Source organism: Penicillium citrinum, assembly GCF_028827155.1.
Source record: "Penicillium citrinum strain IBT 23319 chromosome Unknown utg000006l:1.0-3011923.0:1.0-3012962.0, whole genome shotgun sequence".
In the NCBI taxonomy this organism is placed as follows: domain Eukaryota; kingdom Fungi; phylum Ascomycota; class Eurotiomycetes; order Eurotiales; family Aspergillaceae; genus Penicillium; species Penicillium citrinum.
The window spans coordinates 2454587-2481647 of NW_026622691.1; the positions used below are offsets into that span (position 1 = coordinate 2454587).

The 27061-nt window shown below is 46.6% G+C and overlaps 11 protein-coding genes across 11 annotated transcripts; 4 read left to right on the top strand and 7 right to left on the bottom strand.

The window, feature by feature from the left end:
- Positions 1-308: 308 nt before the first annotated feature.
- On the bottom strand, positions 309-1898 carry N7469_007454 (adaptor protein STE50; the record flags this gene model as incomplete). The annotated part of the gene is given in 4 exon segments (XM_056646372.1): positions 309-1184; positions 1204-1358; positions 1416-1577; positions 1631-1898. The coding sequence occupies 4 exon segments, from the start codon at positions 1896-1898 to the stop codon at positions 309-311; spliced, it is 1461 nt and encodes a 486-aa protein (XP_056499813.1).
- A 2340-nt stretch (positions 1899-4238) lies between these two features.
- N7469_007455 (uncharacterized protein) lies at positions 4239-4754 on the top strand (the record flags this gene model as incomplete). The annotated part of the gene is made up of 1 exon (XM_056646373.1): positions 4239-4754. One exon carries the CDS (start codon positions 4239-4241, stop codon positions 4752-4754), a length of 516 nt encoding a protein of 171 aa, XP_056499814.1.
- Positions 4755-5423: 669 nt separating this feature from the next.
- Positions 5424-6782, top strand: N7469_007456 (uncharacterized protein; the record flags this gene model as incomplete). Its single annotated transcript, XM_056646374.1, has 8 exons — positions 5424-5523; positions 5585-5632; positions 5707-5752; positions 5809-5966; positions 6021-6193; positions 6258-6364; positions 6422-6549; positions 6598-6782. The coding sequence occupies 8 exons, from the start codon at positions 5424-5426 to the stop codon at positions 6780-6782; spliced, it is 945 nt and encodes a 314-aa protein (XP_056499815.1).
- Positions 6783-6870: 88 nt separating this feature from the next.
- Positions 6871-8203, bottom strand: N7469_007457 (alpha/beta hydrolase; the record flags this gene model as incomplete). Its single annotated transcript, XM_056646375.1, has 3 exons — positions 6871-7033; positions 7094-7862; positions 8050-8203. 3 exons carry the CDS (start codon positions 8201-8203, stop codon positions 6871-6873), a joined length of 1086 nt encoding a protein of 361 aa, XP_056499816.1.
- A 345-nt stretch (positions 8204-8548) lies between these two features.
- Positions 8549-9533, top strand: N7469_007458 (SDR family NAD(P)-dependent oxidoreductase; the record flags this gene model as incomplete). Its single annotated transcript, XM_056646376.1, has 3 exons — positions 8549-9058; positions 9132-9248; positions 9300-9533. The coding sequence occupies 3 exons, from the start codon at positions 8549-8551 to the stop codon at positions 9531-9533; spliced, it is 861 nt and encodes a 286-aa protein (XP_056499817.1).
- Positions 9534-9816: 283 nt separating this feature from the next.
- Positions 9817-11272, bottom strand: N7469_007459 (chitin deacetylase CDA6; the record flags this gene model as incomplete). Its single annotated transcript, XM_056646377.1, has 2 exons — positions 9817-10997; positions 11059-11272. 2 exons carry the CDS (start codon positions 11270-11272, stop codon positions 9817-9819), a joined length of 1395 nt encoding a protein of 464 aa, XP_056499818.1.
- Positions 11273-11936: 664 nt separating this feature from the next.
- On the bottom strand, positions 11937-12915 carry N7469_007460 (uncharacterized protein; the record flags this gene model as incomplete). The annotated part of the gene is made up of 2 exons (XM_056646378.1): positions 11937-12615; positions 12686-12915. The coding sequence occupies 2 exons, from the start codon at positions 12913-12915 to the stop codon at positions 11937-11939; spliced, it is 909 nt and encodes a 302-aa protein (XP_056499819.1).
- A 1029-nt stretch (positions 12916-13944) lies between these two features.
- N7469_007461 (uncharacterized protein) lies at positions 13945-14721 on the top strand (the record flags this gene model as incomplete). Its single annotated transcript, XM_056646379.1, has 3 exons — positions 13945-14108; positions 14166-14544; positions 14602-14721. The coding sequence occupies 3 exons, from the start codon at positions 13945-13947 to the stop codon at positions 14719-14721; spliced, it is 663 nt and encodes a 220-aa protein (XP_056499820.1).
- Positions 14722-15432: 711 nt separating this feature from the next.
- Positions 15433-16942, bottom strand: N7469_007462 (TLC domain-containing protein; the record flags this gene model as incomplete). The annotated part of the gene is made up of 3 exons (XM_056646380.1): positions 15433-15906; positions 15972-16718; positions 16820-16942. The coding sequence occupies 3 exons, from the start codon at positions 16940-16942 to the stop codon at positions 15433-15435; spliced, it is 1344 nt and encodes a 447-aa protein (XP_056499821.1).
- Positions 16943-17890: 948 nt separating this feature from the next.
- Positions 17891-19666, bottom strand: N7469_007463 (uncharacterized protein; the record flags this gene model as incomplete). Its single annotated transcript, XM_056646381.1, has 1 exon — positions 17891-19666. The coding sequence occupies one exon, from the start codon at positions 19664-19666 to the stop codon at positions 17891-17893; it is 1776 nt and encodes a 591-aa protein (XP_056499822.1).
- A 2040-nt stretch (positions 19667-21706) lies between these two features.
- On the bottom strand, positions 21707-25388 carry amdX (putative C2H2 transcription factor (AmdX)). Its single transcript, XM_056646382.1, has 5 exons — positions 25288-25388; positions 24153-25213; positions 22153-24127; positions 21881-22105; positions 21707-21815 (listed from the first exon to the last, which is right to left on the bottom strand). The coding sequence occupies exons 1-5, from the start codon at positions 25379-25381 to the stop codon at positions 21730-21732; spliced, it is 3441 nt and encodes a 1146-aa protein (XP_056499823.1). The 5' UTR covers positions 25382-25388; the 3' UTR covers positions 21707-21729.
- Positions 25389-27061: the final 1673 nt, after the last annotated feature.

The following is a 27061-nucleotide window of genomic DNA, read 5'->3' on the forward strand; positions in this document are numbered from 1 at the left end:
GATATTGACATTCGTGAAGTCCACAGGACAAGTATCTAGAGAGAAATGAAGAAATGCTTGCATGATGCGAATAAGAATTGTAGACAGGATCTCATCGCTGCCAAGAAGGTGGGGGAATTGGGATTTAACGCCTGGAGCATCCACATTACTGAGACTGCTTGAAGGTCGAATGGCAGTACCAGTGAAGCCAACAAAGAACAGATTTCGCGGGTGCAATCAAATGCAATCAAAGAATGCATATAAGGCCTCAAGAAAGGAAGCCGGGTATCACAAATCACACCATGAAATACATCAAACAGTTGGAAGCATCAAAGAACACCACCCGGTAAGTTGATTTGCCCGGCTCCAGTTGGTGGTCTTGTATTTTCAAACCCAGCACTATTTGGCGCCGAACCAGGTATGGGATACGAAGGATTATCTGGATGTATTTTGCGAAGCATGAACATGGGTTTTCGTCCTTCTTTCTCCAATTGTTTGAACAGAAGTAGTGGTTTTTCGTCTAGTGCAAGGCATCTTTCTTGATCACCATACACGATGTACAGGGCGTAAAGTTTGGGGTCGGAGTGGATATTGTACTTTTTCAGGGCGGCAGGGAGAACTTTGTAGCAGGGATCTTCCCATGATACCCGGAAAGATTTGAATATTTCCACACTATTCGGTTCTCCACCACCTCTTGACTCGATGCGAGATGCGGAGGACGGTGTCTCTGTACGGGCGGGAGCTTGGTTGGGTGTCAGGCGATCTGCACGAGAGGACGCCCGCGGTATATCCTCAGGGTGATCGTGACCCCGCGAAGTGCTAGGCTGAGAGTAGGATCGCGGATTTAAGGTTTGATGCTGAGTGTAACTCGGGGAGGTTGGTGACGGAACACCAGGAGAATGTTGTTGATTTCCGTTCATTGACGCTGTCAAGTGCGAAGATGCTGCCATGGCTGCAGCAGAGGGATCCAGATTTCCGCCATCGTAGGGACGAGTCTCGTAGATAGAAGGTGGGATATGTGTTGGTGAATTATTCTTGGGAGTGTTGCCGCCGGTGTAGGTGCGCTTGGAGAAAGCTCGGGCAATTTTCGAGGTGGAAGAGTTATCGACGAGAGTAAGTTGCGATGGAGATGTAAGGGTGGTACTATCACGATGCGACTCGGGGGGGACCTGACATTGAGGGTGGAGGAAGTGGTTGCGACCGATCTTTAGCCATCTTGATTACAGGCAAGATCTCCTCCCGTAGCCGTCGATAATCCTCTGCGAGGCGGCGCATTTCTGACTCGACTGTCATGATCTTTTCATCTCGGCGTTGGATGGACACAATCAGCTTCGCTATATCAGCTTGGGACGCATTTTCACTGATACTTTGATCCGCGGCTGTACATCACTTCAGTTAGCTGGTTCAAAAAGAGCAGGCAAAAAAAAGGACCATACAAAGTGGGATATAGTGGTCCACATCGAGCGGAACTTGTTGTCTAGTCTTAATCTCATAGACGCTCTTCAAAATGGTAAGGCGGTGCCCAACACTATTGATGCCCATTTCTTTCAGTTCATCGTGCTTCAACGCGATGAGCGCCTCGCCCACGATACCATTTTCTGCAAAGTCGCATTAGCAAATGTTGTGCATGATAGAATCCATGAAATCTCACCTCGAAAAGATCCACAATATTGTAGTAGGCCGAGAGAAGTCAAGAACTCTGAGCATTCGTCAGCCGTCCATTCCGATATGATTGATCGTGGGGTACGCGGCCCTTCGCTGGAATAGCCAAACTTCGTAGGGGTATGCTCTGACGAAGGAATGTCGGAATCGATGGGAGAAGCCTCTGAATCTGTTTGTAGGTGCGGCGATGTAATCACGCTACGTTCATATTCGTCATCCGCATCAGAATCGGCATGGTATGAGGTGTGGAGGGACATGACGGCAGAGACTGGCTTTTGTGATAAAGATGCGCAACGGGATGGGCTGGTTTGAAACGATTATGCACCGGCAGCACCGCCAACGCGGGCAAGTTGAGGGGTATCGATTTGGACAAAGGAGATGTGCGGTTCAGATGTGCGATGGGAAGTCAGGTACATAGGCGGGCGGCTGGAGCGGCGCGGCTAAACTCGAGCGCGTTAGGTAGACATCAATAGTACAAACAATGGCTTTTTGATTCGTTTGTCTCGAGTCGCACTCGCGCAAGAAGGAACCGAGTTGCAAAAAGCGTAATGTCGCGAGTTCAAGTGGGATTTGCAGTTTGCCCCCTCCCCTATAACGGTAATGGAGTGAAGAGCGGGAGATTGGCCCGATGGTAGGCGCGGAAGACAAAGCGGGGAAAACTTGGGTGTTGACAGGTGATGGAATGGCGACGAGTTGAGAAGGTCAGATACCCCCAAAAAAGGAGCCTCTCTTTGCGAAAAACGAATTCTGCTTGGAACGAGCGACAATATATGTAGGCGCAAAGCAGTTGTGAAGTTGAAGAGAAGACCGTCTTCGCGACAAGTTGACTGCACGTGACTGGGTCTGGACTGGGCGAAGTCACGGGAAGATCAATTCTCTTTTCGGTTTTGTGCACTTTGATATTGTTGATATTCTAAGAATTTTTTTTTTTTTTGTATTTGCTACAATTCATATTTCACAAGAATTAAAAACTTATCATTGAGATCAGATTGAATTCAAAGAGTCGACCTGACCTCTGATAGACAGACTACGAAGAGACTATAGGAAAAGTGAATGGGCCATCAAACTCACGAATCTCTCATTATCTGATCTTTTTCTTCTGGGAAAAACGATGTTATAGTAGTATGAAAGCCGATAGGTGGGACTTAGTTATTGCCATGGTATTCTAGAACTATGAATCAAGGAGCTTGAAGGATCCACTGGGGGTTTCAAATCTAGCGATCTCTCGTTTTTGGGTCTTCTAGAATCTCGATCCAGGGCACTTGAAGAGCCGATGGGGTAAATCCGGAGATTGCAGGGCTTAAATCCCTGCCTTGTGTTTCAAGAAGATAACTTCTATGTACTATGTACAATGTGTATCTCCGAATTCAAGAGCATTTAATGTGGTGGGTATAGAACCTCCTTGGAAACTTAGGAGGGCAAGCTTCCAATGCTAAACAGCAAAACCTCAGGCTTTCATATCACATATCTTTCAATAGGTGACCATTGGATTTAAAATGCAGGTTAACAAATCGAATACGATTTTTGGCTGTGTGACCTTCAACTACATACAATGTGCATCAATCAAGCTCCAACTTGAAGTTGCTACATCCATGTAGCTAGCATATAGTTATTTGCGCATCTACATCGTAGTACTCCAGTCCGAGTAAAGCAACGAAGATGAAGATGGCGTACTTGAAGCTCCTCAAAATACTAAAATCTACACAAGTCTGTTTCAACTTGGCTATCTTCGTAAATCTAATCTACATTCACCATCTAGAGCCTCTCCATCATAATATAGTACTAGTTAGTACATTTACTGAGTACGTGGTAATGCCACGCGCAATACTTCTACATGGGCTCACCGCCCGCCGCATCTTCTACTAACGCTGACGACACTCATTCCCTTCCATCCTCATCAATTGATCTTTCGAATGATCTCTGGTATATTCTTCGCTTGATGTGCAATGGGTACATTGATTCCATTACCCTAACCTCCTTTTTGGTGTCTGTCCGACTGGTTGACCCTCTTTTCTTCCTGTCCACCGAGGAGCCTCCTCCACTCGGCCGCATCTCCGCAATTCGGGACCCTTTGCGCAGCGACTTCCTCTTTCCCATATATTTCAAAGCGCTAGGTCCTTGAAAATTGGAACTGGTATGTAAACATTCACAGGACATTCGTATAGCTCGCTTGGGTGTATATACTTAACTCGATCCTAACCTTTTCGCCGCATTGGCAGATCGGACCGCGGAACCATCGTCATCCTTTATATCCACTTTTTTTCTTTGACGCGCGCGCTTGCCTTGACCCTTCTTTCAACCTGTCTTTAATCTTAATCCTATACTCCTCGACTGAGTGCGCTTTTAACCAGGGGCAGGCCCCTGTCGCCATCGTCTACTTAAAACCTTCGCAAAGCCCCGCGCCTAGCAGCCGCCGGCGCATGAGCCTTCGCCCTAATTTTCGACTCCGAGATCGCGGGAACAGGCACGACAAGTGAATCGCGAGCTTGCGCTCTGCACTAAGCTACAACGGGTGTATATCTCATTTTCAAAAAAGAAAGACAAGTTTTCTTTTCATAACTTTGGTGACAATTGAGAACCCCACCAACGCCGACACTATGCCATCTTCAACCCCCGCTGGGACCTCCGCTACCCCCGATGCTCTCGAATCGGACCTACTCACAAAGCTCTCTGCGACATCAGCCCTGGAGGACTTACAAGAAACGCTATTGGGCTCACTGCACCGGGCCGGTTGGACGGAGCGGGTTACCAGCCTCGCCACCGAACTCCTTCGCGCCGGCCGCTGCGAGACATTCGACGACGTGATGGACGCGGTAGTAGCCTCAGCGGAAGGTCGATCACATCCAGCTCTAGGCGCGAAGGATACCGAGCAGAACGGGAATTCAACCCCCAATGGGACGAAAGAGGGCAAATCAAATGGTACAAAAAAGGGCAGTGGCAATGCCAAAAAGGAATCAGAGAACCAACCTTACGACCCGGTAAAATATATTGAAGAGGTAGACGTGCGCATTCCGGATACAGTTGTGGATGAGGGTGTGAGAGGATTAAAAGATATTTTACGGGAGATGGTGGACTTGGAAGACGAAAATACCCCGAATGGTGACAAAAAATGAGGCGCCTGATTGCCAGGACGATCTTGGAAAACACAGATCTGCATGGCATCGATGTTTAAATGTGGTCTCCTTTTCTGAAATACGTGGAGTACTTAAATTGATTTGGTTTGGGCATTGAAGTCGACATGTACCCATTTACGATACCTGGGTTTGCATGTATTAGGGGGGAGAGAACAGAACTCTCCTCGCAACAATAAATAGACAATTGCATTGCGTCGGGTTGACACCGGGAATGAATTAATCAGCTTTGACTTTCTCTACCATTTTTTTTACACCCCGAATTGCAGCACACACGAGTCTTGGAATTTACACCTCTGGTACAAATCCCAGAAAAGTAGCGATATCAAAATCAAACCCGCGGAAGTAATGCGCCGTTACCTCCTTTGACTATTCTTGTCTTCTTTGTCTTTACCTTGATCCCTTTTTGCATCAGTCGTCTACCAATACTAGTAGCGCTACTAGTATAATTGTTGGTGAATATTGGCTTCGGTTTACTGTTTTGAGATAGCCGATGCCACTCATCGACGCGGGGAAATGGCCGAGGATGCTAACTCCCGGACGAAGCCGCAGCAATGCCGCATAAAAAGAACATATTTGATCTTCAAAAAGAAGCATATACTTGATTCACTGTGTATACTTGAAAAATCTTTATTCAAATCCCTGTTGAAAATGCCGCAATTGCCTCCTTATCAATATACCGGTCCGGTGGACTGCACTATTCCTCCAAACCGCGCAGTTCTAAAGGGCAAGAGTGTTATTGTCACAGGAGGTATGTCTCCATCTCTCTTTTGTATAGTTGCTCGGAATATCTTTCATCTGACCATTTATAGGAGCGAATGGTATGGGGAAGAGACGGCTCGCGCTTTTGCAGCGGAAGGGTATTTAGACCTCTCAAGGCATGATCTAGTACAAAGCTGATAATACAAATACAGTGCATATGTCACGATAGCAGATCTAAATGAAGAAAGAGGAAAGGAGGTCACAAAAGAATTGAGTCCGTTAGTTTATCGACCGGACTTCTGTTTCTGGCTTTCCAAGCTAACTCCAACATTAGCAATGCTCAATTTGTGAAATGCAACATTACTTCTTGGGATGATCAGGTCGCAATGTTTGAAGCTGCTATCGAGAATTCTCCCCATAAAAGCTGTGACATTGTCATTGCAAATGCTGGGATCAGTCGTGCGTCGGGAGATGATCTGTGGCCATTGGACGGTAATATCTACTGATGCTTACAATGACCTTCAAATACTCACTGACTCTATACAGACCCTGATTTGCCCCCGGTGAAGCCGGAGCTCAACATTGTCAACGTAAATCTGATCGGCACAATGTATACGTGGAAACTTGCAGTGCATTATTTCCGGAAACAGCCAGACACCCAAGACCGGGATCGTTGTTTTATTATTACCGGAAGTATGGTATCATGGATTGATTCTCCTGTAAGGGCCCATTAATGAAACTGAATGATTCGTTCATTCGTACCTGACTAAACCCATAATCTAGGCAAATTGGCAATATACAAGCAGCAAGTATGGGCTTAGAGGATTGATGAGGACTGCCCGTAGGAATTCACACGAGCAGGGAATTCGGATTAACTACGTGGCTCCTTGGTAAGTACATGGTGAGTATATCGTAGATGAAAACTTTGCGTTGATGGAATGAACTAGTTATATCAAGAGTGCTATCCGCTCAGTCTCCTACGAAGCCCAGTTAACCGCCAAAGGAGTCGAATTTGCCCCGCAAGAAGACGTGGCAACTTGTATGATGAAACTTGCGACAGATCGGACAATCAATGGTAGGCAAACTGTCAAAAAGAAATATTTCAAGATGCTAATATCTCAAGGTCATTCTCTGATGATTACTCCTAGATCAGTCGCTAAGGAAGGTTATAAAGATGTGGATATGGATGATCATGTTGAAGAAGGATATTTCAAGAGAACACAGGAAATCCAGCTAGATATCATTGAAGACAAATGGGAGATTGGATGGAGCAAGGGACGTACGTTGGAGGGAGCGAGAAAGGATTGAGATGAATGATATAGTTGTTTTCTGATTTATTCGCTGTCAACACGAGCTCTATATTCTATCTCCAAGTATAGTTCATATTCTCATTCATTCAATCAGAGTGGATCTCAAAGGGGGTATGTTCAGGGTTCGACAATGCCCATGAAATACCCTCAGCCATAACTTTATCCCATTTCGCACTGGCAGCGAGCTTGTTCCCGTAGCGACGGAATCCATGAGGCACACCAGGGAAAACGTGAACATCCGTAGGAACACTATTATGGATTGATCAGCCGGAAGTATCTCCTCGCACAATACAACGAGGCAAAACTTACCCATTCTCATTCAATAACTGGGCATAGAAGAAGCCCTCATCACGAAGCGGGTCGTTACCTGCAATACCGAAAGTCGTAGGAGGTAACTCGCTTACTTCTTCCGCAGTCGCATTTCCAGGATTCAATCTGCGATCTTCACGGCTATTCTTGAGTTTATCGACGCCGAGAAGAGACATGAATAACTTGATCCTATCAATTGGCAGGATAGGTGCATCGGCACACTGTACAAGACTCGATAGCTCCGGACTGCGTAATTTCTCCTGTCGAGGAGCATAATAATCAAGTTGCACCAGACAAGGAATCATAAGGACTTGTCCACGGATCTTGGGACAAGCAGCTAGATCTTGATTGTCTCCTCGATACTGAGCCAGCGTCAAAGAAGCTGTCAACTGGGCACCGGCCGAGATACCACCAACAACGACCTCACCACCACGTCCACCAATCTCGGAGATGTTTTCGTGGAACCAGACGAAGGCATCTTCGACATCATTCCAGGCCGTGGGGTATACGTATTCGGGAGTATGTCGGTAATTCACGTTGAATACCACCAGGGGGAAATTCTTTTCGAGTTGATCGACGACTATGCGATGACAGATTGCGTCTTCAGAGTCGAGAGTTCCAAAAACATATCCACCACCGTGAAGATGGATGTAGACGGGGAGAGCGTGGGAACTGGTTTCATTCGCTGGACGATAAGATCGTGCCTCGAGAATGTACCCATCACGAGCGGGTATTTTGAAGTCCTTGGTAGTAACCTTGGAATTCAAACCTATTATATATTAAAATAGATGTTAAATCAGCGAGGATTCATCTAATAATCTGTCCATACAGTTGTACTAGTGTCTCCAGGGAGTCCACATGCCAAGTGCATGAAATGTGTAGATCGCAAGATTTCCTTGTCTTGCATACAGTATCCTCCACCGCATAAGTTATACAGATGATTTACGTATACTAACCTTGATCGGCGATTGCCTGAGCGGCGAGTTCCTCACGACTCTTGTTAACGATCTTCTTCAACTCTTCGATCCCGACTTTAGGGAAAGGAGGTATAGTAGGCTCTAGAGCGAGCCAATCTTCACTGGGTCCAGTGTATTGAGAGAAATCCGCCATTACGTTGAGACTAGTAGGGTATGTACGAGTAGAGTACGAGTTGGAATAGATAGTGAATGGAAGTTGGAAGATATTCAGGAGAACAAACCGAGGGGAAATCAAGTGCTTCTCCCCAATTTCATCATCGGCTCCACTGCAGTGCGAAGCAGCGAAACACACCTCGGTTCGGCTATGCGAGAGTATGCGGGGCGGTTTACTCCCCGCCAACTTGGTCGAAATAGGTATGCCGGGATTTCTTTGTATTATTATATGGTTGTAGTTATATTGCGAAGACAATTCTAGAGAATGTAGTACCTTGATTATTTCCAACATTATCTTCTCCTGGTCGAAATTTAGTTCATAACCATGGATCCTGGAATATCAGTACCATCCGAACCACCATCCCGCTCGTTGAGGGGGAAAGTAGCCATTGTGACTGGAGCAGGGTGTCTAGGAGATGGTATTGGTAATGGACGAGCCATATCCATTCTTCTAGCTGATGATGGCTGCGATGTATTATGCATTGATATGAACGAAGAATGGGCCAGCAAGACGGTGGATATGATATCATCAAAACCAGGTCGAGGACAGGCTGTCTCATTTCGTGCAGATGTCACATCAGCAGATGATTGCAAGGCAGCGGTAGATTTTGCCGTCGAGAAATTTGGTCGTCTTGATATTTTGATCAATAATGTTGGCGTGGGAGGTGCGCCTGGCACGGCGGTCGATGTTGATATGGTGGAGTGGGCGAAGAGTATGGATATTAATGTCGCGAGTATGGTGCAGATGAGCAAATATGCTATACCTGTGATGGCTCAAAATGAAGGGGAGAACAAAGGAAGTATAGTGAATATGGGCAGTGTTGCAGGTCTCAAGGTATGTATAAGAATACCTTTGTTTGTTTCATCTGGCCTTTGATCATTCTCCTTGATGCTGACCGACTATGAAGGGAGGAACACCACATCTGCTATATCCGACATCAAAAGGTGCTATTGTGAATCTCACTCGCGCAATGGCTGCACATCATGCTGCAGAGGGAATCCAAGTTAACTGCGTTTGTCCTGGTGTGAGTTGCTCTTCTCTGATTGGAGATAGTCATGACTGAATTGATGATCAGATGCTGTATACACCAATGATGTATGGAAAGGGAATGAGTGAAGAAGCCAGAGAGGCTCGTCGACAGCGCAGTCTGCTCGGGACAGAAGGAAATGGATGGGACTGTGCAGGTGCTGTGGTCTTTCTAGCCGGCCCTCATGCTCGGTGGATGACTGGGGTTATTTTGCCAGTCGATGCTGGAACGACTGCTGCGGTGGGAATTGGAATGACCAAGAGTGCTAGTGTGAATGCATGATCAACGTCAGTAGTGGAATTCAAATACAAAAGAATCATCCGTGAATTACGACTTAGACCTAACCTCACTAACTGCACACCTGGGCTGACATCCGTGGATACCCCGAAGCATACCATCTACTTATTGAAGCAAGGAAAGATATACTAGAGAAGCTTTATCTCATGAACAGGAATTATTTGGGTATGTATGTAGTGGAGTCCCAGTATCCGAGTCAGGAGTCCAAAACAAGAAAAAAAAGAACACAAACAATGAAGCCGAAGGGTTATACATCGCTGGACGACATTCACATCCACATCGCTACAAGCAGAGCTAGAAGAAGAGAGGTAGCAGCTGCAGTACCAACAGTCCGAAGATCTGAACCGGCCTCCGATTTCCGACTGGGAAATGTGGGGTCCCATGCATCACCATTGTGAGGTGCTTCGATGGCACAATATCCAGCGTCCTTTTGACAGCCAGCACCACAATGTAGTGTCGTATTCCCACAGGCATTAAAGCTTCCACAGCATAACCCAAATGAGGATCCAAAGCAGGTATAATTGGCTCCGCAGGTACCGTCCACTGAGATCTGCTGATGAGGTTGAGATTTTTTTGGTCCCTTCTTGGGCTTCTTCTTCTTCTTCTTCTTGCTTGTATGGCCCGGCCAGCGACTATCCTTGCGGTACCAATTCTCGCGAGGATCACCTAGACAATCTCCCAGTGTCGTTGGGCGGTAGCCGAGTCTAGTCATTGTCTGTAGCATATGTTCAGTGAGGTTATGAACTGTTTGCTCGTGCGCATCGTGACCAATAACAAGCCAAGACCTGCTATGAGGGTTTCCAGTAGTAAGAAACTCGTCGAAAATGTCCTTGGAGCGCTGAATCAAGCCTGGATCATCATTCTTGTAGTCGTCCGTGTCAATGTCATAAAGTACAATGTGATATCCCAGCTTCCCCAGATCCTCACGACAACCTGATCGTGCGAGACAGCTGGAATACGGAGGTCGCATATACGTTGGGAAGCCACCAATTACATTTCGCAGTGCTGCTTCATTCTTTTCCAATTGTGCAATACGCTGTGCAGACGTTACTTTGCTGAGATCCTCATGAGACCAGGTATGACTCGCGATCTGATGACCACTGAGTATCATGCGTTCGATCAAAGAGGCCCATGGAAGTGAATCATCGTCAATTTGGCCTTTGCCATTGTTGATTCCCGTAATGAAGAAAGTAGCCGGTGCTTCATACTTGTCAAGCAAATCGAGCAGGTCGCCAGTGTATCGAGTTGGTCCGTCATTAAAGGTCAACGCTACCGTTCCGGGAACCGTGCATGATCGAATCTCCCTGGGTCCATAGGGAACCAGGCCTATATGAGGCCGAGGGATGTCTTTGGTAGGTGGGCCTCCAGGTACTCGATGGGCATCACATTGGCCGTAGTCAATCATGCAGTCCGGTGAGCGGCAGTGCGCCTTGGTCGTCCCGCAAAAGCCTATATATTGATATTAACGATCAATCTCCCAGTCAAACAACCTTGAAAGCTTTGAACTTACCTGCACTCGAGCAGCAGGTGCCGCTGGGACATTTGCCCCATCGCGGGCCACACTTATAATCGAGATTCTGGGGGGCATCTCGAGACTGAAGCTGGAAGTCGATAGTTTCTTCCTGAGACGATGAGGCCTGGCGGGTGACTGCTGAGGAGAAAGCAGTCCCCAGACCGACGAAACCAAATATAACGACCAATAGAAGAAGTGCGTGGACACGCATATTGAGCTAAAGGAGGAAAAGTAGTATATAATGAAAGGTAAGATGTGGGAAAAGTTGTATTGCGAAGGTCGAAAGCGAGGAAGAAGAGAAGGAAAAAAGAAGTGAAGAAAGGATTGGAAAGAAAAAAACACGAGAAGAAGTGAAGGAAGCAGCGCCTGGTAGAACATTCCTCTTTTTTTTATATATTTCAAATCGTTGAGTCATAATGAAAAAAGACTATAGAAGAAAGTAGAAGGGCCATCGAGGAAGGCTCGTTCAGGTAGAAAAATATATATAGAAATTTCAACTGACGCTGGATGAAAAATGCTAGCAAAGAATCCTAAACTTTCTCGGTCTGTAAACGCCGAGTATGAGATGAATGTGAGGATGGGCATAAATCGGGGATGATTGAAATACAATATGGGTATCTTTTTTGATTTCTCATTCTTGGATTAGTCCCAGTTGGTAAGCTATGATATTTCCAGAATAACAAGCTTAATCCGGGGGAGATTGAATTCCAGGGTGCCTGCTTGAGCGACGAGTCACTATGCCGCGTCCATCGGATATAAAAGCCAGGAATATACCCGCGCGGTATTGAGTGTGTTCGTTAGTCGGAACAGTGAGTAGAGGCTGGTACTTTTATTTATGAGGAATACTTCCAGCGTGATGTAGCGCAAGGGTTCGCTCAGTTACCCACACCGTCTTCTCCTACTGCAGCAAAGACATATGGTGCTAGACGGTCTAAGTGTGGGCCCAGTTTAGCCGGGGCGCTTCGAGCAATGACACCGATAGCCGCTATGAGATGGCGACGATGAACAGTTGTGATATTGGATGAGGCGAGAGTGTCAGAAAGACGGCCCACGAATGCGTTGAGCTGATGATCGGAAAAATGTTGCACCAAGGCTGAGATGGCGGCCAGAGCTCTCTTAGTGACCACAGTTCCAGCGGTATCATTATGGATGATTGCCATCACTGGTTCTTGAAGGGCATCTAATTCTTGCTCTTGAAGCATCGGGCCAAAGCAAGTGACAACCTTAATGAGAACGTCAATGGCATCACTACTGAATCCCTTGGCGGCATCTTTCTCGAGCATGCCCTTCACCATGGAGCCCCGCCGTCCCGAACTTGATGGAGTTGGACCTGTCAGCCTAGGGATGAGGACTTTTGAGACAGCATTATATGCGGAGACCACAGATTGAGGGGCGGGCTGTCCGGCCTGTGGACGAGGGAGGGTGTCGACGATGACGCGAAGGGCGGTGTTGGGAACAGAGGTATCGATCGTCTGGGAGGATGTCAAGTTGGCCAGCTTTTCAAGTAGCGGCATCAGTGTCTCAAAGGGGACTCGGATCGCAAGCGGACCAAGACTATTCCAAACGGCGGTTAGCATGTCTGGAGGCGAGAGCTGGGAAAGCTGGTGTATGATTTGTAGCCTACCATTTCAATGCCTGGTTCTGAACTTCACCATGTTGATCATCTAATGCCTTAAGAAGACCATCGGCAAGATTTTGAGAAGATCGGAGGTCGCTGGTGAGATAAGAGGAGCTCTGGTTGCTGAGGATGCCGAAGAGGTCATTCAAGGACATGAATCTCAGATCGGCATCGGGGTCATCCAGCTTGGAGAGCAAGCCGAAAATAGACTGTTGAGTCACCTGTCGGTCTGCCATCGTGATGAGAGTAGACTGAAGATAACTGAGAGGGTTGCTTGGAGAGAGGGAGAGTTGAACAAAGATAATTGAAGCTATCCACGAAGCGCGGGCGAGCCTCAACTGTCGATTGGCAAACGTGGGGTCGTGTTCTTGGCCTCAGGCAGAAACAGCAAGTAGTTACAGTAAGCAATTTCTGCCTGAGGCAGGCTAAAGTAGAGTGGGAAATGCAAGATAAATCAAAGGGAGAGAGAGATAAAAGGTGAAATACAGAAAGTGGAAATTGAATCTGCATTTGGTATCTTTTCAAGTTGTCAATTTCAGGTAGGAGGTCTTAACGAATGATCATTTCAACTAAGTCCAGTAGTGCATTCCGTCATTGATTTCACCGATTGCGGAATGGATGAGTGTCGATATAATATGAAGTTAACATAACATAGAAACATGGAAGTAGAAATATACTTGATGAAAAGAACAGTAAGTGGGTCAAGAAATGAATGTAGTCAGTCATATACTATGAAGTCTACTTGCGTTGCGGATTTGATAGTAGGTACTCTGTAATGATACTCGCTAGGTATGATGGTATGTAGTAGTAGTCCGGGCAATCTAATCTGATCATCTCCAATTGCCACATCGTACCACTGGCAGTCAATCAAGACAATCAAAATGGAAAGGAGTGTACAAGGGAGTAAGACACCAACTGACAATGTACATTTTCATATTCTATGCTCCAAACAATCACATTAATACGTACAAAAATCCTCCAGAGTCCATATATACACTTTACACGACACTAGACGTGCAATTACATCACCCGCACAGACCAACGGAAGCAACAAGAATTCTAGTCTTACGACGTCCGAGCAACCAGCCACTCCTCTTTACTCCGTTCTTTTCTCCAATTCCTCTCTATTTTCCTCCTTTCCCCTCACCTCCATCTCGCCCTATCATACTGTCTTGAATTCTCTATCCTCCATTCTCCATTCACACTCTTCCTCATCTTCACTCTCATCCTCCTCCTTCTCTACTTCTTACCCTTCCTCTATCACAATGGTGCTTGCTCGTCATTCTCTCCGCGGTGTTGCTTCGGCTGCACGGTCCTTCCGTGCGGCTCCTATTGCCCGTCGCTCGGGACAGGTTCTAGGACGTCGATTCTATTCTAGTGAGAAAGGTGAGAAGGGGTTTGAGGATCATTCGACGAGTGATATGCCTTGGTATGTTCAATTGGATCAATTATACAACCCGGGACTTCATTAACATTTCCTCAATAGGATGCTTGCCTCCGCGGCTTTCACTGTACCTATGATCTACTTCTTACTTCCATCTTCGGAGAAGGACTCGCATGGTCATGGCCACGGCCACGATGATCATGGTGATGAACATAAGGAAGAACACGAGGCAAAGGAAACTACCCCTGATGCTGAGGAGGGTGCATCTGCAGAAGCTGCTCCCGCCAAGTCTGAAAAGAAGTCTGACGACGAGTCCAATGAATCCAAGGAGGAATCTAAGAGCGATGATGGCGCTGCTTCCGCTGAGAAGGAAGACGAGAAGAAGGATTCAGAGAAACCAGCCCAAGAATCATCCGAAGAGTCCAAGAAGGATGATGATGGTGCTAAGAAGCAGGAGAAATCTGAGTCTGGAAATAATGAGGTGAGTTTATATTCCAATGACTGGATTCAATTCAACATAGTAACTGATCAGTCTCAGGCTACCAAGGAGAACAAGGATACCAGCGACCAGCAACAGTCTGAAGGATCTGAGAAATCTGCCCAGGAAGACAAGAAGGTAGACAAAGACGAGAAGAAAAAATCTGAGTCGCAGGAGTAGATTTTCCTCTGAATGTGCGTCGGGAATGTACCTCAATGTACTAGTACAAATGCCATATCACGATCAGCGTATAATGAGTACCTACTTCTTTCTCTGTTTGCCTTAATGATATACTCAGCTTAACCGCAACTAAAGCGCAATGCAGTACACTGCGAATGTAAACATGAATATCCTCTGAGTCTAATACTTAACAAGTTTCGCGAAGACATGCTCCCTTCTCAATACCACCGGCAATGAAAATACTATAAAATAGCAGCACGTACTACACAATCGTACACATATAAATCATAGATAGTATATTCATCTCATTCGCATTAATCGGAAACTCAATCCAGTCCGAATAGCCACCCCTAAGGGCGTAAAAAGTGTAGTGATAAACACAAAAGTCGAAACAGACTGTGCACGAATCGAATATTAAAAGGTAAATCCACTCCTAACCTCCCCAAAACCCAATGCATCAATCACAGGAAAAGAGTAGGTCGTTTTTCAGAGAAACGACTCGCTCGAGCAAACACCATGCCGATATCCAATCCCATCCAGCCCATAAATCATGCGTAATTATAAACAGAGCTTGGCGCTTGATGCGCGATCGCCAAAAGAAAAAAGGTGAACCGGGGATTGACAAAACGAAATTTGGCGTATAGGATATCGGGCATCAATAGAAATTGTAGCACCTGATATGAACCTCGACATTCATTCGAAAAAGCTATTTTAAGCCTTTCTGCTGCGCGTCCGGGGACCGCGTTGCTCGGCAACGGGCTCACCGTTGACCACCAGCTTGGGCGCTTGGTTCTCCTGCTGGGCGCCAGTGGCCAAAGTAGCCTTGCTCTCGGCCTCAGCCTGAGCTTCCTCAATCTCCTCCTCTTCTTCATCATCACTTCGCTCATCCTTGGCCACGCTGTTGAAGATGTAGTTGGCTAGGATGCGCAGGATCAGGAAAAGCCAGAACAGATTGACGGCTTGAAGACTGGCAAGGAGGCCGAAAGTAATGTATTGACTGATCCAGCACTTGTACTGCTGTGTCTCCCAGTTCAGCTCGAAAGGTCCAACCGTGCGGAACTCGGTCAGGACGGCCCAGAGGATTTTCAGGTTGATATAGTGACGCAGGTAGATCCATACTCCGACAAAAGTGCCAAAATAGGGTGCGGTAATGTATGCATCGAGGTAATTCAGCGTTTTGGAGGTCTGCCAGATAATTAGCAAGTCTTCTTTGAATAGTAATGTCAATTTGTTGCACACGAGACACATACCGCAAGGAAGAAGTCGGAGATATCATGGGTGATGTACACAGCCAAGCCCATATAGGTGAAATGGAACCGATAACTCAGGCCGATAAGAGCAAGAGTAATGATGTGATGTCCAACCAGCTCCTTGAAATCCTTACGGGGCTTCTCCAGCTGCAGCATCAGGACAATCGCCTGCTGCGCCCAATAACTAGCTTCAAGAAGATAGTAGGCTTTGAAGCATGCCTCATGCTCACGATGCGGGAAACCCTCAAACATAGCGGTAGTATCGAAGTACCAAAGAGTTGAGCGCTTCATGACATACAGACCAAAAGGACCGAAGATGCCGAAATAGAAAGCCGTGTAAACCTGCTCCATGAACCGGGCGGTTTTACCTCGGCCCTTGATACCGCAGAATTTGGCCAATGGACGAATAACTTGCTGCATCATGAATTCGCGAGTGAAGGACAAGACGATGGTGTAGAACGCGACAAAGGCAATATCCTTCTTACCCTTTCCGTACATGATGGGGCCACCGGGAGTCTTGGGTGGTTGCGGGTAGGAAAGGAATATAGCGCTGTGCATGGGATTGGATGGAGTCGGATTGACGGCGTAAAGTGACAGCAAGAAGATCATGATGAGTAGAGGGAGTAGCCAGGTGTACTTCAGACAGGTATCGGCGAAACGATGAAGGTACGAGCGAGTGCGACGACGCTTCGAATGAGGTTTGCCAGACTTATCTTGAGCCTGGGCCTGAGCCTGCGAATCCAATTGCTGTAATATACATCGATCAGCTATAGTTCCCTTTGCATTGTGAATTCTGCTGCTGCTGCTGCTGCGGGCGCAGACGCGGGCGCCACGCGGGGATAACATACCTTGCTGAGATCGGGCGAAGTGGGCTCAATCGGACTGACTTCATTCATGGTGGACATCGCGGGCGCACTAGTATCGCCACGAATGTCCACCCCGAGACTTGAGCCTCCACGAGGACGAACCATGATGTGCGATGATGGAGGAACGAGGAATAAAGAGAGAGAGACGTCACCGGGGAACTTTTGGCCAGACGCTCACGTGCACAAATTCCAAGTTCAACACGAACAGCTTTCAAATAGACAATAAGGATGAAGAAGAAGGATGCAAAAGGGAACGAAAAAAGAAAAGGACCGAAGAGAAACCTCGTCCCTGACGTTCCACTCGTATTCGTACGACGGAGGTGAAGCTCGCAACTATTTTTTTCCTCGAGAAATTCCCCTTTTTCCGTCGAACTCCACTTTGGCCTCAGCAAACCAGAAGACATCCAGTCTTGGCAGAGCCCATTATACAACTCTGCAGTGTGTAGTAGAGAGAGATATCAATGGATGTGATGTTAGATATATGTATTTACGAGTGTACAACTACTGATGGTTTACTATCTACTAGATAGTAGTAATGAATAATAATTACTGTAGTTAGGGCAAGTTGTTTATACTTATGGCCATAGTATGGTCAAGCAGTGCTATTACATCATCTACTGGCTGTATTGGAATATCGGAATTTTGATGAAAAAGGAGTAGTTGGAATTGAAGCCCAAGTTGTACAAGCAATTCGGCATTCAGTCAAATATTAAACACTAGAAAACTAGTCAAGGTAGAAATAGTAGTATGTATTTACTGGTGAGTACCTACTCATTGCGCATAGTTACTAGTATCAGCATGGATGCTGATACTAGTACGGAATTATATGCACATTTATAGATGATTTAAAATCCCATTCGCTACATACTCCAGATCTAGTAATTGAATAAAAGAAAGCAAAATAGCTCGGCTCAACAGAAAATCATTGAAAACCCCCCACCCCCCAATTCGCAAATAGACGAGTATCAAAGACGGATACAGACACATCATACTGTGTACCTGCAGAACTACTCCAAGTACAACTCGTAGTAATACTGCAGTACAACCTAGCAATCAACCCCGGCGCCGAGTAATTCTTGCAGACCTGCCGAGAACTCGATTGAGCAATGGTCTGGCTTCCCTGTGTGGCGTCTCTCTCGATCTATGCCATCTTTCTATTGTAGTGCGAATGTAGGTTGTGAATTCCGGCGTGTCAACTAGAGTCATATTATAAGCTTGTGAAGTAGGATCCACCTGCGCCTGGTATAGGATAGTCCTGTTCATAAGTACATCAAGCATATTCAGAGCAGGGCCTTGTCTTGCCATTATCTCTGCAGTCATAGCCTGCTGTAGATTCATTCCTGGAGGTAATACTGGTGCCGGTGCTCCATCGAGCATGATCGCATCATATCGATCCTCAATTTCCGTGATATAATCTGAATATGTATAATAAACTTCAGTAATTAAATCAATGATCTCAGAGTGCATTCGGTTCCGTGTCAAATCCACTCGAGCCCGATCAGCCCAATCTCCAAGCATCCCTACTCCGTCAACATTCATGTGTTGAATTGCCGCATATCCAATCAAAACTCGCCAGTTTTGGTTCCCGGTGACCTGTGAAATTACACATAGTTGAGCTGGTCGTATATTCGGTGCAACGGCTATAAGCCTTGCGTGTGCTCTTTGATTCCTCCATATAGCCATAAACCATGGATTAACTAGAGAGCCAACACTCAAATTGCCTCCGGGGTGTGCAGATTGCAGTTGAGTATTTGTAGGAACAAGAGTACGGATCCCATCTCCAGAATTATTGCACATATGAGTAAGAATGAGAGTGGTATCGTTCGTTTGCGGACGTTCCAAGACTTCATACCAACTTGAGGTACTGTTCGCTACGCTGAATAAATCGCAAAACATCAACCCTACCTCATGAGCCCGTAAATAATGAACATAATCCATATGACGGACCCAGTATTCACAACCTTCAGATTGCTCTAATATGTCCGCACGCGTCATACCTAGTGGTAGTGGCAATGGTAAAATCCCCGGAGGAGGTCTCACTGTTAACTCGTGCATTCGATCTATCCAGGTATCTCTGACAGCTGCCGAATCACCAATGGTATGAAGTACATTAACGTATTCGCCATCATCAGGGTCATGCATGTGTATCTGTTCAACGCTCAAAAGGTCCGACAGAGTAGAAAATTCCACCATCAAAGTTAACATAAATTCTCTAGTCGCTGGATCAGGCACTTCAGAGCATAAAGCAAAATAGCTCTTTCCTCTTTCAGTATACGCGCCAATGTTCAGAGGAGAGCCTACCGAGCGAAATACAAATGTAAAACATTCGTAGCAACCCTTATTGAAAATCTTCGCAATTGCACATGGCTTGCCAGTGAGAGGCGGATATGGTACGGAATTCGGATTACATCCTGGTACAGGATTAACAGGAAATGGTCCTATGCCTTGAAGAAAGTTTTGATGTGCAACCAGTTCAGCGTGTCGGGCGACCAATTCAGCATGCAAAGGTGCAATTGTCGGATCATTTGGGCCACCAGGATGTGCAAGAATTCTATTGTTGAGGTCTGTAATATATCCACTGACCGCCGATGCCCTTGCCCTGTCTTCAGCTATTTGCTGGGTTAAGGGATGACGTTCAGCCCATTCCATGTGGAACAGAAATCTCTGTCTTCTAGTATATCCAGCTTGAGCCTTTGCCCCTACTCTTGGCCCTAGTGCCCCCATGAAAATTAGGACGAGACCATGGAGATGCTTGTGTTTTCTCATTTTAAAGACGAACTCTATGATAACAGTCCAGACCTCCGGGGGAAGCTCGTGAAATTGAGCCATGATGAAATGTCGCTAGTACTAGCAATACCTATTGCTATTGCTTATCAAGACTATATCCTTCGGACTATATTTTGGTTCAAGGGTATAGATGGAGTGCTTGATGTCATTTATCGTTCAGAAATCTCGAGAAGTGCGAGTATATAGTGACTCGATAGGTTTTGATTCATGTCTTTGAACGCACTCTTCTCGAATAGGGCTGGCTTTAATAACTTTTTTTTTCTTCGATGTAAAAGACATATTTTATCAAAAGGAGTGCGAAAATAGCCCCAAAGTCTACCATGAATCAATCCTATACTCAAAGCATTAGATGATAATTTATATGCAATTCTTTATCTTTAGGCCGAATCTATCAAAGAGTAGATGCCACACATTGGATTCTTCAAGGAGATGAGCCATGGAAGAGCGTTGAAGAGAAGTAGACCTAGCCTTTTTATTGGATGAAAAGTTGAATAATGAGTATGCCAAGGTAAATAATATCGAGTCATCCAATGAGTTCGGTCGTGAGGCTATACAAAGCATCAGAAGCATACTTATGGTTCTGATGCTTTGAAAACATGAACTTGAAAGAGATGGTACTTCAAACTTGATAGGGCTTAAAGTCACCTTTGTATTAGAGATGCCAGTCATAATACAACATCAAAGAGGCGGGTTATTACTACCACTTGGTCTATCCGAGGCTATATGACTAGTACTAAAACGGGAGTATGTGAAGTCCTTCAGGTTCAGTGTGGTACACCAATGATTGACTAAACGCCCTGCAGAACAATGTGAACTGGAATACAAACCACCGACAGAAACAAGAATTCAACTTTTGTATTCATTGTTTATATGAGAGCCGGGGGTTTGATTACTGACCCAAGCTACCAATGAACGCAATGCACTATTCCTCACAAAGGTTTCGTACCATTTTTAGAACGCTCGAATACTTTGTCAAAGAACTGAGCGCATCACGAACAGCTGAAAAATTGCGTGACAATACTACCTCCTGAAGACAAAGTATACAAACCTTATTATATATGAAGTTCTGGCTGAATTTAGCGAGCCCCATATACGTGACATCGCCATGCTCCTCATCCGAGGCAGCTTTCCTTGGAAGACACTGTTAACAACGGATCTCTAATGTCCCAATAAAAAGTGGCTCAAAACCTAGCTTTTTCCATAACATGAGCTTATCCATGGTAGCATCTAGCCTGACGAACTATACTCCAGCAGTGTAGTTATGGCATTGGGACGAAATGGCAGAGCAATGGCGATCATTCCTGAGACACAGGAATAGTCACGGACAAAGTATCCATAATAAAATTCATCCTCAGAGATATGATGTGTTCTATCATATACTGTACACTACAGAGTATGGCCTATACGGAATGATATATAGGCACATAAGTAACAGACTATAAGCAATTTACGCCCGTAAATAGCTTTTGACTATTAACTATAACTTGTTGGAGTAGCAGCATTGGTGGAAACTCGGTGCCCTCCAGGTGGAAAGGGAAAAAAGTGTAGATCCACGTCTTCCTCATAATGAGACGCCTTAATTTCTACGTAAACGTAGAGAGAAAACATACTCAAGTTCAATGATATTCACATGAATAAAGCAAAGTAGTTAAACATAGACAGATCAAAGAGAAGAGAAGTCAAATAGTAAAATGGTTGAAAAGATAGCCCAGATAACTCCGACAATTCAATCACAATACACTTGGCATTTGAATCCCCAGCAAGACTTCACAGGGAATCACCACGGCACATCACCATCCCATCCATTTAGGACGAAAAAAAAAGAGAGAAAAATAAAATAACAGATACAAAATATAAAAGATCAATCAACGCTAGGGAACATCGTAGGCCGGAGTAACACAGTAAAGGCAATCGTGGCATGGCATTTGTCTATCACAGTTTCGATCGGGGTATTGAAATTGAAGCCGGGGGAGTAGAGTACCAAGTTATCAAGTCGGAAATCAGGTGCAAGAGACATCTGGTCGTAGAGTATATAAGGATACCTCGGATTTTTATCACGAGTCGGATTTGATTTGCGTCTGGGTTCCAAGGCACATGAGAAGTCATTAGGTGGTCATCATAACGGAGTGTTCGGCTCGCTCTTTCATTCGCATAGCCTGTGCTTCTAAAGAGCGGGCCATTAATTTCGTCACTGGATAACGTTAATAAAGTAAAAAAAAATCAAACATGCCGAAATGGCGAAAGGTAGATTCTTACCTGGCCAGACAGCAGCCCGATCCAATAGGCTCGCTGTCGCAATCAATATTTTACACCCGTATCCGCCCTCCACCACACTGGGCAATCGCTGCATCACGCTGAGAGCAGACATGGAATTGCTATTCTGCACTTGACACCGCATCTTCGTTTCAATGCTATTCAAGATCTCCTTGATCTTATCCACCAACTTGGAATCTTCATCTTCGAGCAACATCACCCCGGAACCTGGGTAAGGTCTACTTCCTCACGACCCAGAATTCCGAGGTACGGACCAACTCGTTCTTGAACGGTTGTGATCCACTCTGCGAGGACCTGTGCACAGTCGAAAGCACACATCGCGCACTGGATGGGGAGTTCCCGGGATGAGAACTCTGCAAAAGTATTGCCAAGGCGATCGGACATGGAGATGGAGTCGGCGGCATAAAAGGCTGCTTTACGAAGGTGCTTTTCTCGTTTAGACTGGCCTGTCTTGTACATGCCTGAGAGCGTCTGCATAGGTTGCTCTTGGGTTGGTGTCTGCGAGATAGCTAGATCGCCTACTCCGAGGTCATTAATTGACTCACGTCGATCCAATGGACCGAGTGCCGAATCAACTGCATCGCTCATCGTAGTATCGACCTGATGAAAGACTTCGGCACCTCGAGCAAGCTCATCTGCCATGCCATTCCAGTCACGTTGCCAGAAAGCCTCCTTTGTTCGACCAAGATTGACAAAGAGTCGCACGTACGCTAAATCTAGCAGAGGAATACTATCCGCTGACAACGGTCCCGCGCCAAAAGGGTTGGGTCGTTCCAGACTATGGACAGGGTTCCCTGCCCAAGCTGCTTGCCACGCTCGTAGAGCCGGTTCAATATGCGACTGCATGGCCTCGGTTTCCTGGGCGGTCCATTGACGGCCCATGTGCCGTTGGCGGGTTTCCCAAATATAGTTGTGTAAAGAGTAGATCAAAACAAGGCAGCCGAAGGTACTAGGTCGATTCTCCGGGTTTGAAGGGTCCTCGCTGAAAAATAAATTCGATGATTGTTGCTGTTGCTCTCGCTGGCTGGCGGTCAAGAGGGAGGTGAGGGCAGAAGAGAAGGATACACTTTGTAGCGTAGACGTGTGTCCTCCCATCTTCTTCCATGCTTGAGGCGATTCGGCAGCCCATAGATCCTCTTCACAGGGGAGGTCGAGGCGAATTTCGGAATTTGTCAGAGCAGGCGCGTGGTTGTATGCGGAAACAAGGAAGCTGGAGAGAACGAAAATTGCATAAAGAGTTCGTTTACGTTCCTCCACTACTTTCCAATTTAACCACTCACGTCTCTCCCTTGGTTGACTGTAAGAAGATGACATCCAGTTCTCGTTGTCGGTAGTATCTGAATCAGCTGTATTGTAGTTTGCATTGAGATGATCCTGTGGCAGGTTCTTCGGATCTAGGTGATGCGTCAACTCCGCTGCCCGCGCCAAGCTGACCAGCGCAGCGCAATGTGTACTAGCAATATCTGCGGAGGTCTTGTCACCACAAGTGTGGCCGTAGATCACGTTGAGAAGCATCGCTTGTACTAGCCAGAGCGGAGTATTATGCACTGAACTATCTCGATGGGAACTTGATCGACTAAGCGCGGCAGACATGTCGGCTTTCCGTCGTTCTTCGAGATATAATTGAATCATCTTTTTGGCAGCTTCGAACAAATCCTTGGAAGCAGCGGGGTCGTATTCGTAAAGAGCGCCGATGGCGGCCATCGAGAGAATCAGACAGCCACCACCGCCTGCAACGCCGGTGGAGCTGAGATTAAGATGTCCACTTGGAGTGCGCAAGTTGTTGGTGTACTCTGGCGCTTGGAAATTGAGGGTCGGAATGTGGAGAAAAGGCATATGGGGATGAAAGTAGGTGATGTAGGCTGAGATGTACCGCTGCATATCCGAAGTGCTTGGTAATTGACCGGTGCTGTTGAAACCGTTGGAGCGAGCAAACAACTCACGACTGTTCAGGAGGCCGCTCGCGGGTTGGGAATACTTGCGGTGATTGAAGCCAGTGGGTTGCGACATGCTCGCTAATAGAGCCTGTCGTGTGGAGTCTGTAAATGTATCCGTTGAGACTGGGGAATGTTGACTTCGAAAGGCACTATTCGGGAAAGGAACGTTGAGAGGATTAGGAGATTCTCCGCTTGTTGAGGATGGAAACATACTCTGCGAATGTCCTCCCACGATGGGCTGGCCGACCGAGGTCATGGAGGGAGGAGTGGCATAGGTCTCAGCAAATGGATTCTGTGCCATTAGTGATTTTGGCGACACTGTCTCTGGGGGGAATTCCCAACTCGTTCAAGGTGTTGGGGGAAAAGTCAAGCGCAAATTGGTTTGCTGCGGCAGCATGCGCGGGGAATGGGTTATGCCAGCCGTTAGAAATGGGGATACGGTTAGGGCCATCCAGCATGGCTTCGCTGATGCCACTTTGGCTACCTGTACTCATAGCTGACGGCGATGACTCGTCAATGACCGAGTCATTACCGTTTCCAAGAGCGACGGCCGCATCGAAGCCGTTCATCCAGTCAAAATTCATGTCCTCTTCCATCATTGGATCTGTCGGGTGCTGCATTCCGTGGGCATTGTGACCGAATGGAGAAGACGGAGTGTCACCGTAACCTTGGGGGGAACCTGCAAAGTGAAGTTGTGCCGGATTGATTGTGCTGCCATGACCCATCAACATACCATCAATACCCATGTCGAAGCTTCCATAGACGGGGGCAGTCCGAAGGCTGCCAGACATGTCCATAGGAAGCCCGGACGTCTCGAGCTTAGCCAATCCATTCACTGGAGGGTGTCCTGAACTATACCCTCTGTAGTCAATGCTTGACCCGACCGATGATCCTAAACTGGGGTGGTATGCATGACCCGATTGGCTGGGCGCGGAGGATGGATTAGCACCCTCGGCCATGCCCAAGGCAGATCCACCAATATGACTGATGGTGTTGGCTCTAGGGCGCATTGATGATGAATTGTTAGCGATGGAATTCTTCCTCACACGATTGGCCCCAGCACCAGGCGGGGCAGCACCAGTACTTTCACGACGAGCATTTCTAGGTCGCGAGGATGGGGTTGTGGTCATGTGGAGCTTCTGCTGGTGTCGCAGCAAGAGGTCCCGGCGGGCGAAGCATCGTGCACAATCAGGACATTCAAACGGCTTTTCCTTGGTGTGGGAACGCTCATGGCGCTTCAAGTGCTCCAATCGCGCGAATGAGCGACCGCAAGTGGTACAGACGTGGGGTCTCGGTTTATCTGTTTTAGGAGGTGGGATATTGCCATTGGCAGCAGCTTGACCATTGGTCTCGGCCTTTTTGTTCTCCTTTGTTGGAGCTACCGATGGGAGTTCAGAATTCCAGGAATTGCGTGGAAATTTGGGTCGAATTGGAAGGGGAGAAATCACTTACCAGGCATGTTTCCAGGAATCTCGTTGATACTGGCTAGTTCTGCGATTTGGGGGCTGTGATCAGGATGTTGAGCGACCATAGCACCTAACAGCATCCTAAATTGATCACCGCTTCTCTTCGGACCAGAGTAAGGATACACTGGTCACCTTCAAATAGAGGAGAAGAGAGGAGAAGAGAGAAATAGAAGACACGGAACACAATCAGAAGTACTCTTTCGTCACTCGGTGGAGGATGACGAGGCGGTACAACGGAGAGCGTTATTAATAGTCTTGAGAAAGTCGCAAAAACGACGTTTCTTCAACTCGACAACATTAGATTAGCAATTGATCTGGCAATGACGACGAATAAATGATATGTAATATCAGACGAAATAAAATGAAGAAAAAGCCCAAGGTTGGTTTTTGAAGTCACCCTGGGGAGGAACGAGGACGCTTATCATGGACCGTGCCGGAGAGCGAAACGAGGAGACCCACCAGGGAGCGCAAGCCAGCTTGTACCACACGTTGATCGAGGGGGGAGAGAGAGAGAGAGAATTGACGAGGCAATAAAATTCTCTTGCCCTGCGATTTTGCGGGGAAATAAATATCGCTTGGTATCTTGATTGGATCAAGTCGCTGGGATCACGGGGAAAGAGGATGTAGTAGTCTTGTATATCGACAGGATATGGGGACCTGCGGCCGGTGGGCGGGTTATGGAGTCTAGTATTGACGTCTTTTGGGGTCGAGGTGAGAGATCAGCTCCCCGATTCAAACAGCATGACGAGTTGAAATGATTCTCCGGCGAGATAAAAAATGGAAATATAGAAGTCACTTACATGAAAGAGGTGATTCGAGAGAGAGAATTCTCAAGCTTCGAGGCAGCAGGTCTGCGAACGAAGCAGCATGGACGGTAGGATAAGCCGGAGATAACCGAGATAGCGGGCAATTGCAGATAAGAAGTCGATGAGAATGGGGCGCAACACCGTCGGAAGAAGTTGAGGAATAGAAATCAGGGAAAGACGGAGCGGTGTCGACGGGGAAGGAAGTTTGGGAAGCGGGAAGAGGAAGATGGATGAAAGGAGAGAAGGTTGAAGTTGATCGAAAGTTGCCTCTCAACCTTTTGACTTTGGGAGAAGACGGAGGTACCTGGGGCCTTTGAGTACAAACGCCGGTGGTGGAAGTACTGTGGATGGTGGGTGGGAATACTGTCTGCTGTGGGTGGTATGTACCAGAGTTAATGCAGGTGGCCCTGCATGTTGGAGGGTACTCGGGAACCTGTTTGACAGTAGCCACGCGCCACGCACAATACAATACAGAGTACATGTTCTGACATTATCTGGCATTATCGTGTTACTTTGTCCAGTACTTTCCCAACATACTAGACTCTACTACTGTATGCAAGTATCGAATTGGATGTACTTGAGGCACCTCGAGCCGGTTTGTATTGTGACCGTTTTAATACCGGTTCCCCAGAGTGGACCCAGCGGCAGATACTACCAATCACGGCTCTGCGATTACCCAGGGTGATACCGAATCCGGCGTAGACCAATCTTGGGCGCACGCACTGGCCTACATACTAGCAACTCGTATCATAGCTTAGAAATCCTACCTACAGTACTCCGTACAGAGTAGCATGATGAGGTGGAGATTAAACAGATTGCGAACTAAACAACATAGTTGTAGATGCGAAGTTCTGCTAGCACATCAAAAATTAGAGATGAGATCAACTCATATTCACACACTGTCTAAAGCACAGTACAATGTATACTGTACTCTACCACGGATGCCAGCTGCAT

Bases quoted from the DNA above. Each gene is read 5' to 3' on its own strand.
- amdX (XM_056646382.1), bottom strand. From the start codon at position 25,381: ATGCTGTTAGGTGCTATGGTCGCTCAACATCCTGATCACAGCCCCCAA. The intron at 24,128-24,152 runs GTCGCCAAAATC...CTAATGGCACAG, and splicing joins GAATTCCCCCCAGAGACAGT to AATCCATTTGCTGAGACCTA. The intron at 21,816-21,880 runs GTAAGAATCTAC...AACGTTATCCAG, and splicing joins TCGGGCTGCTGTCTGGCCAG to TGACGAAATTAATGGCCCGC.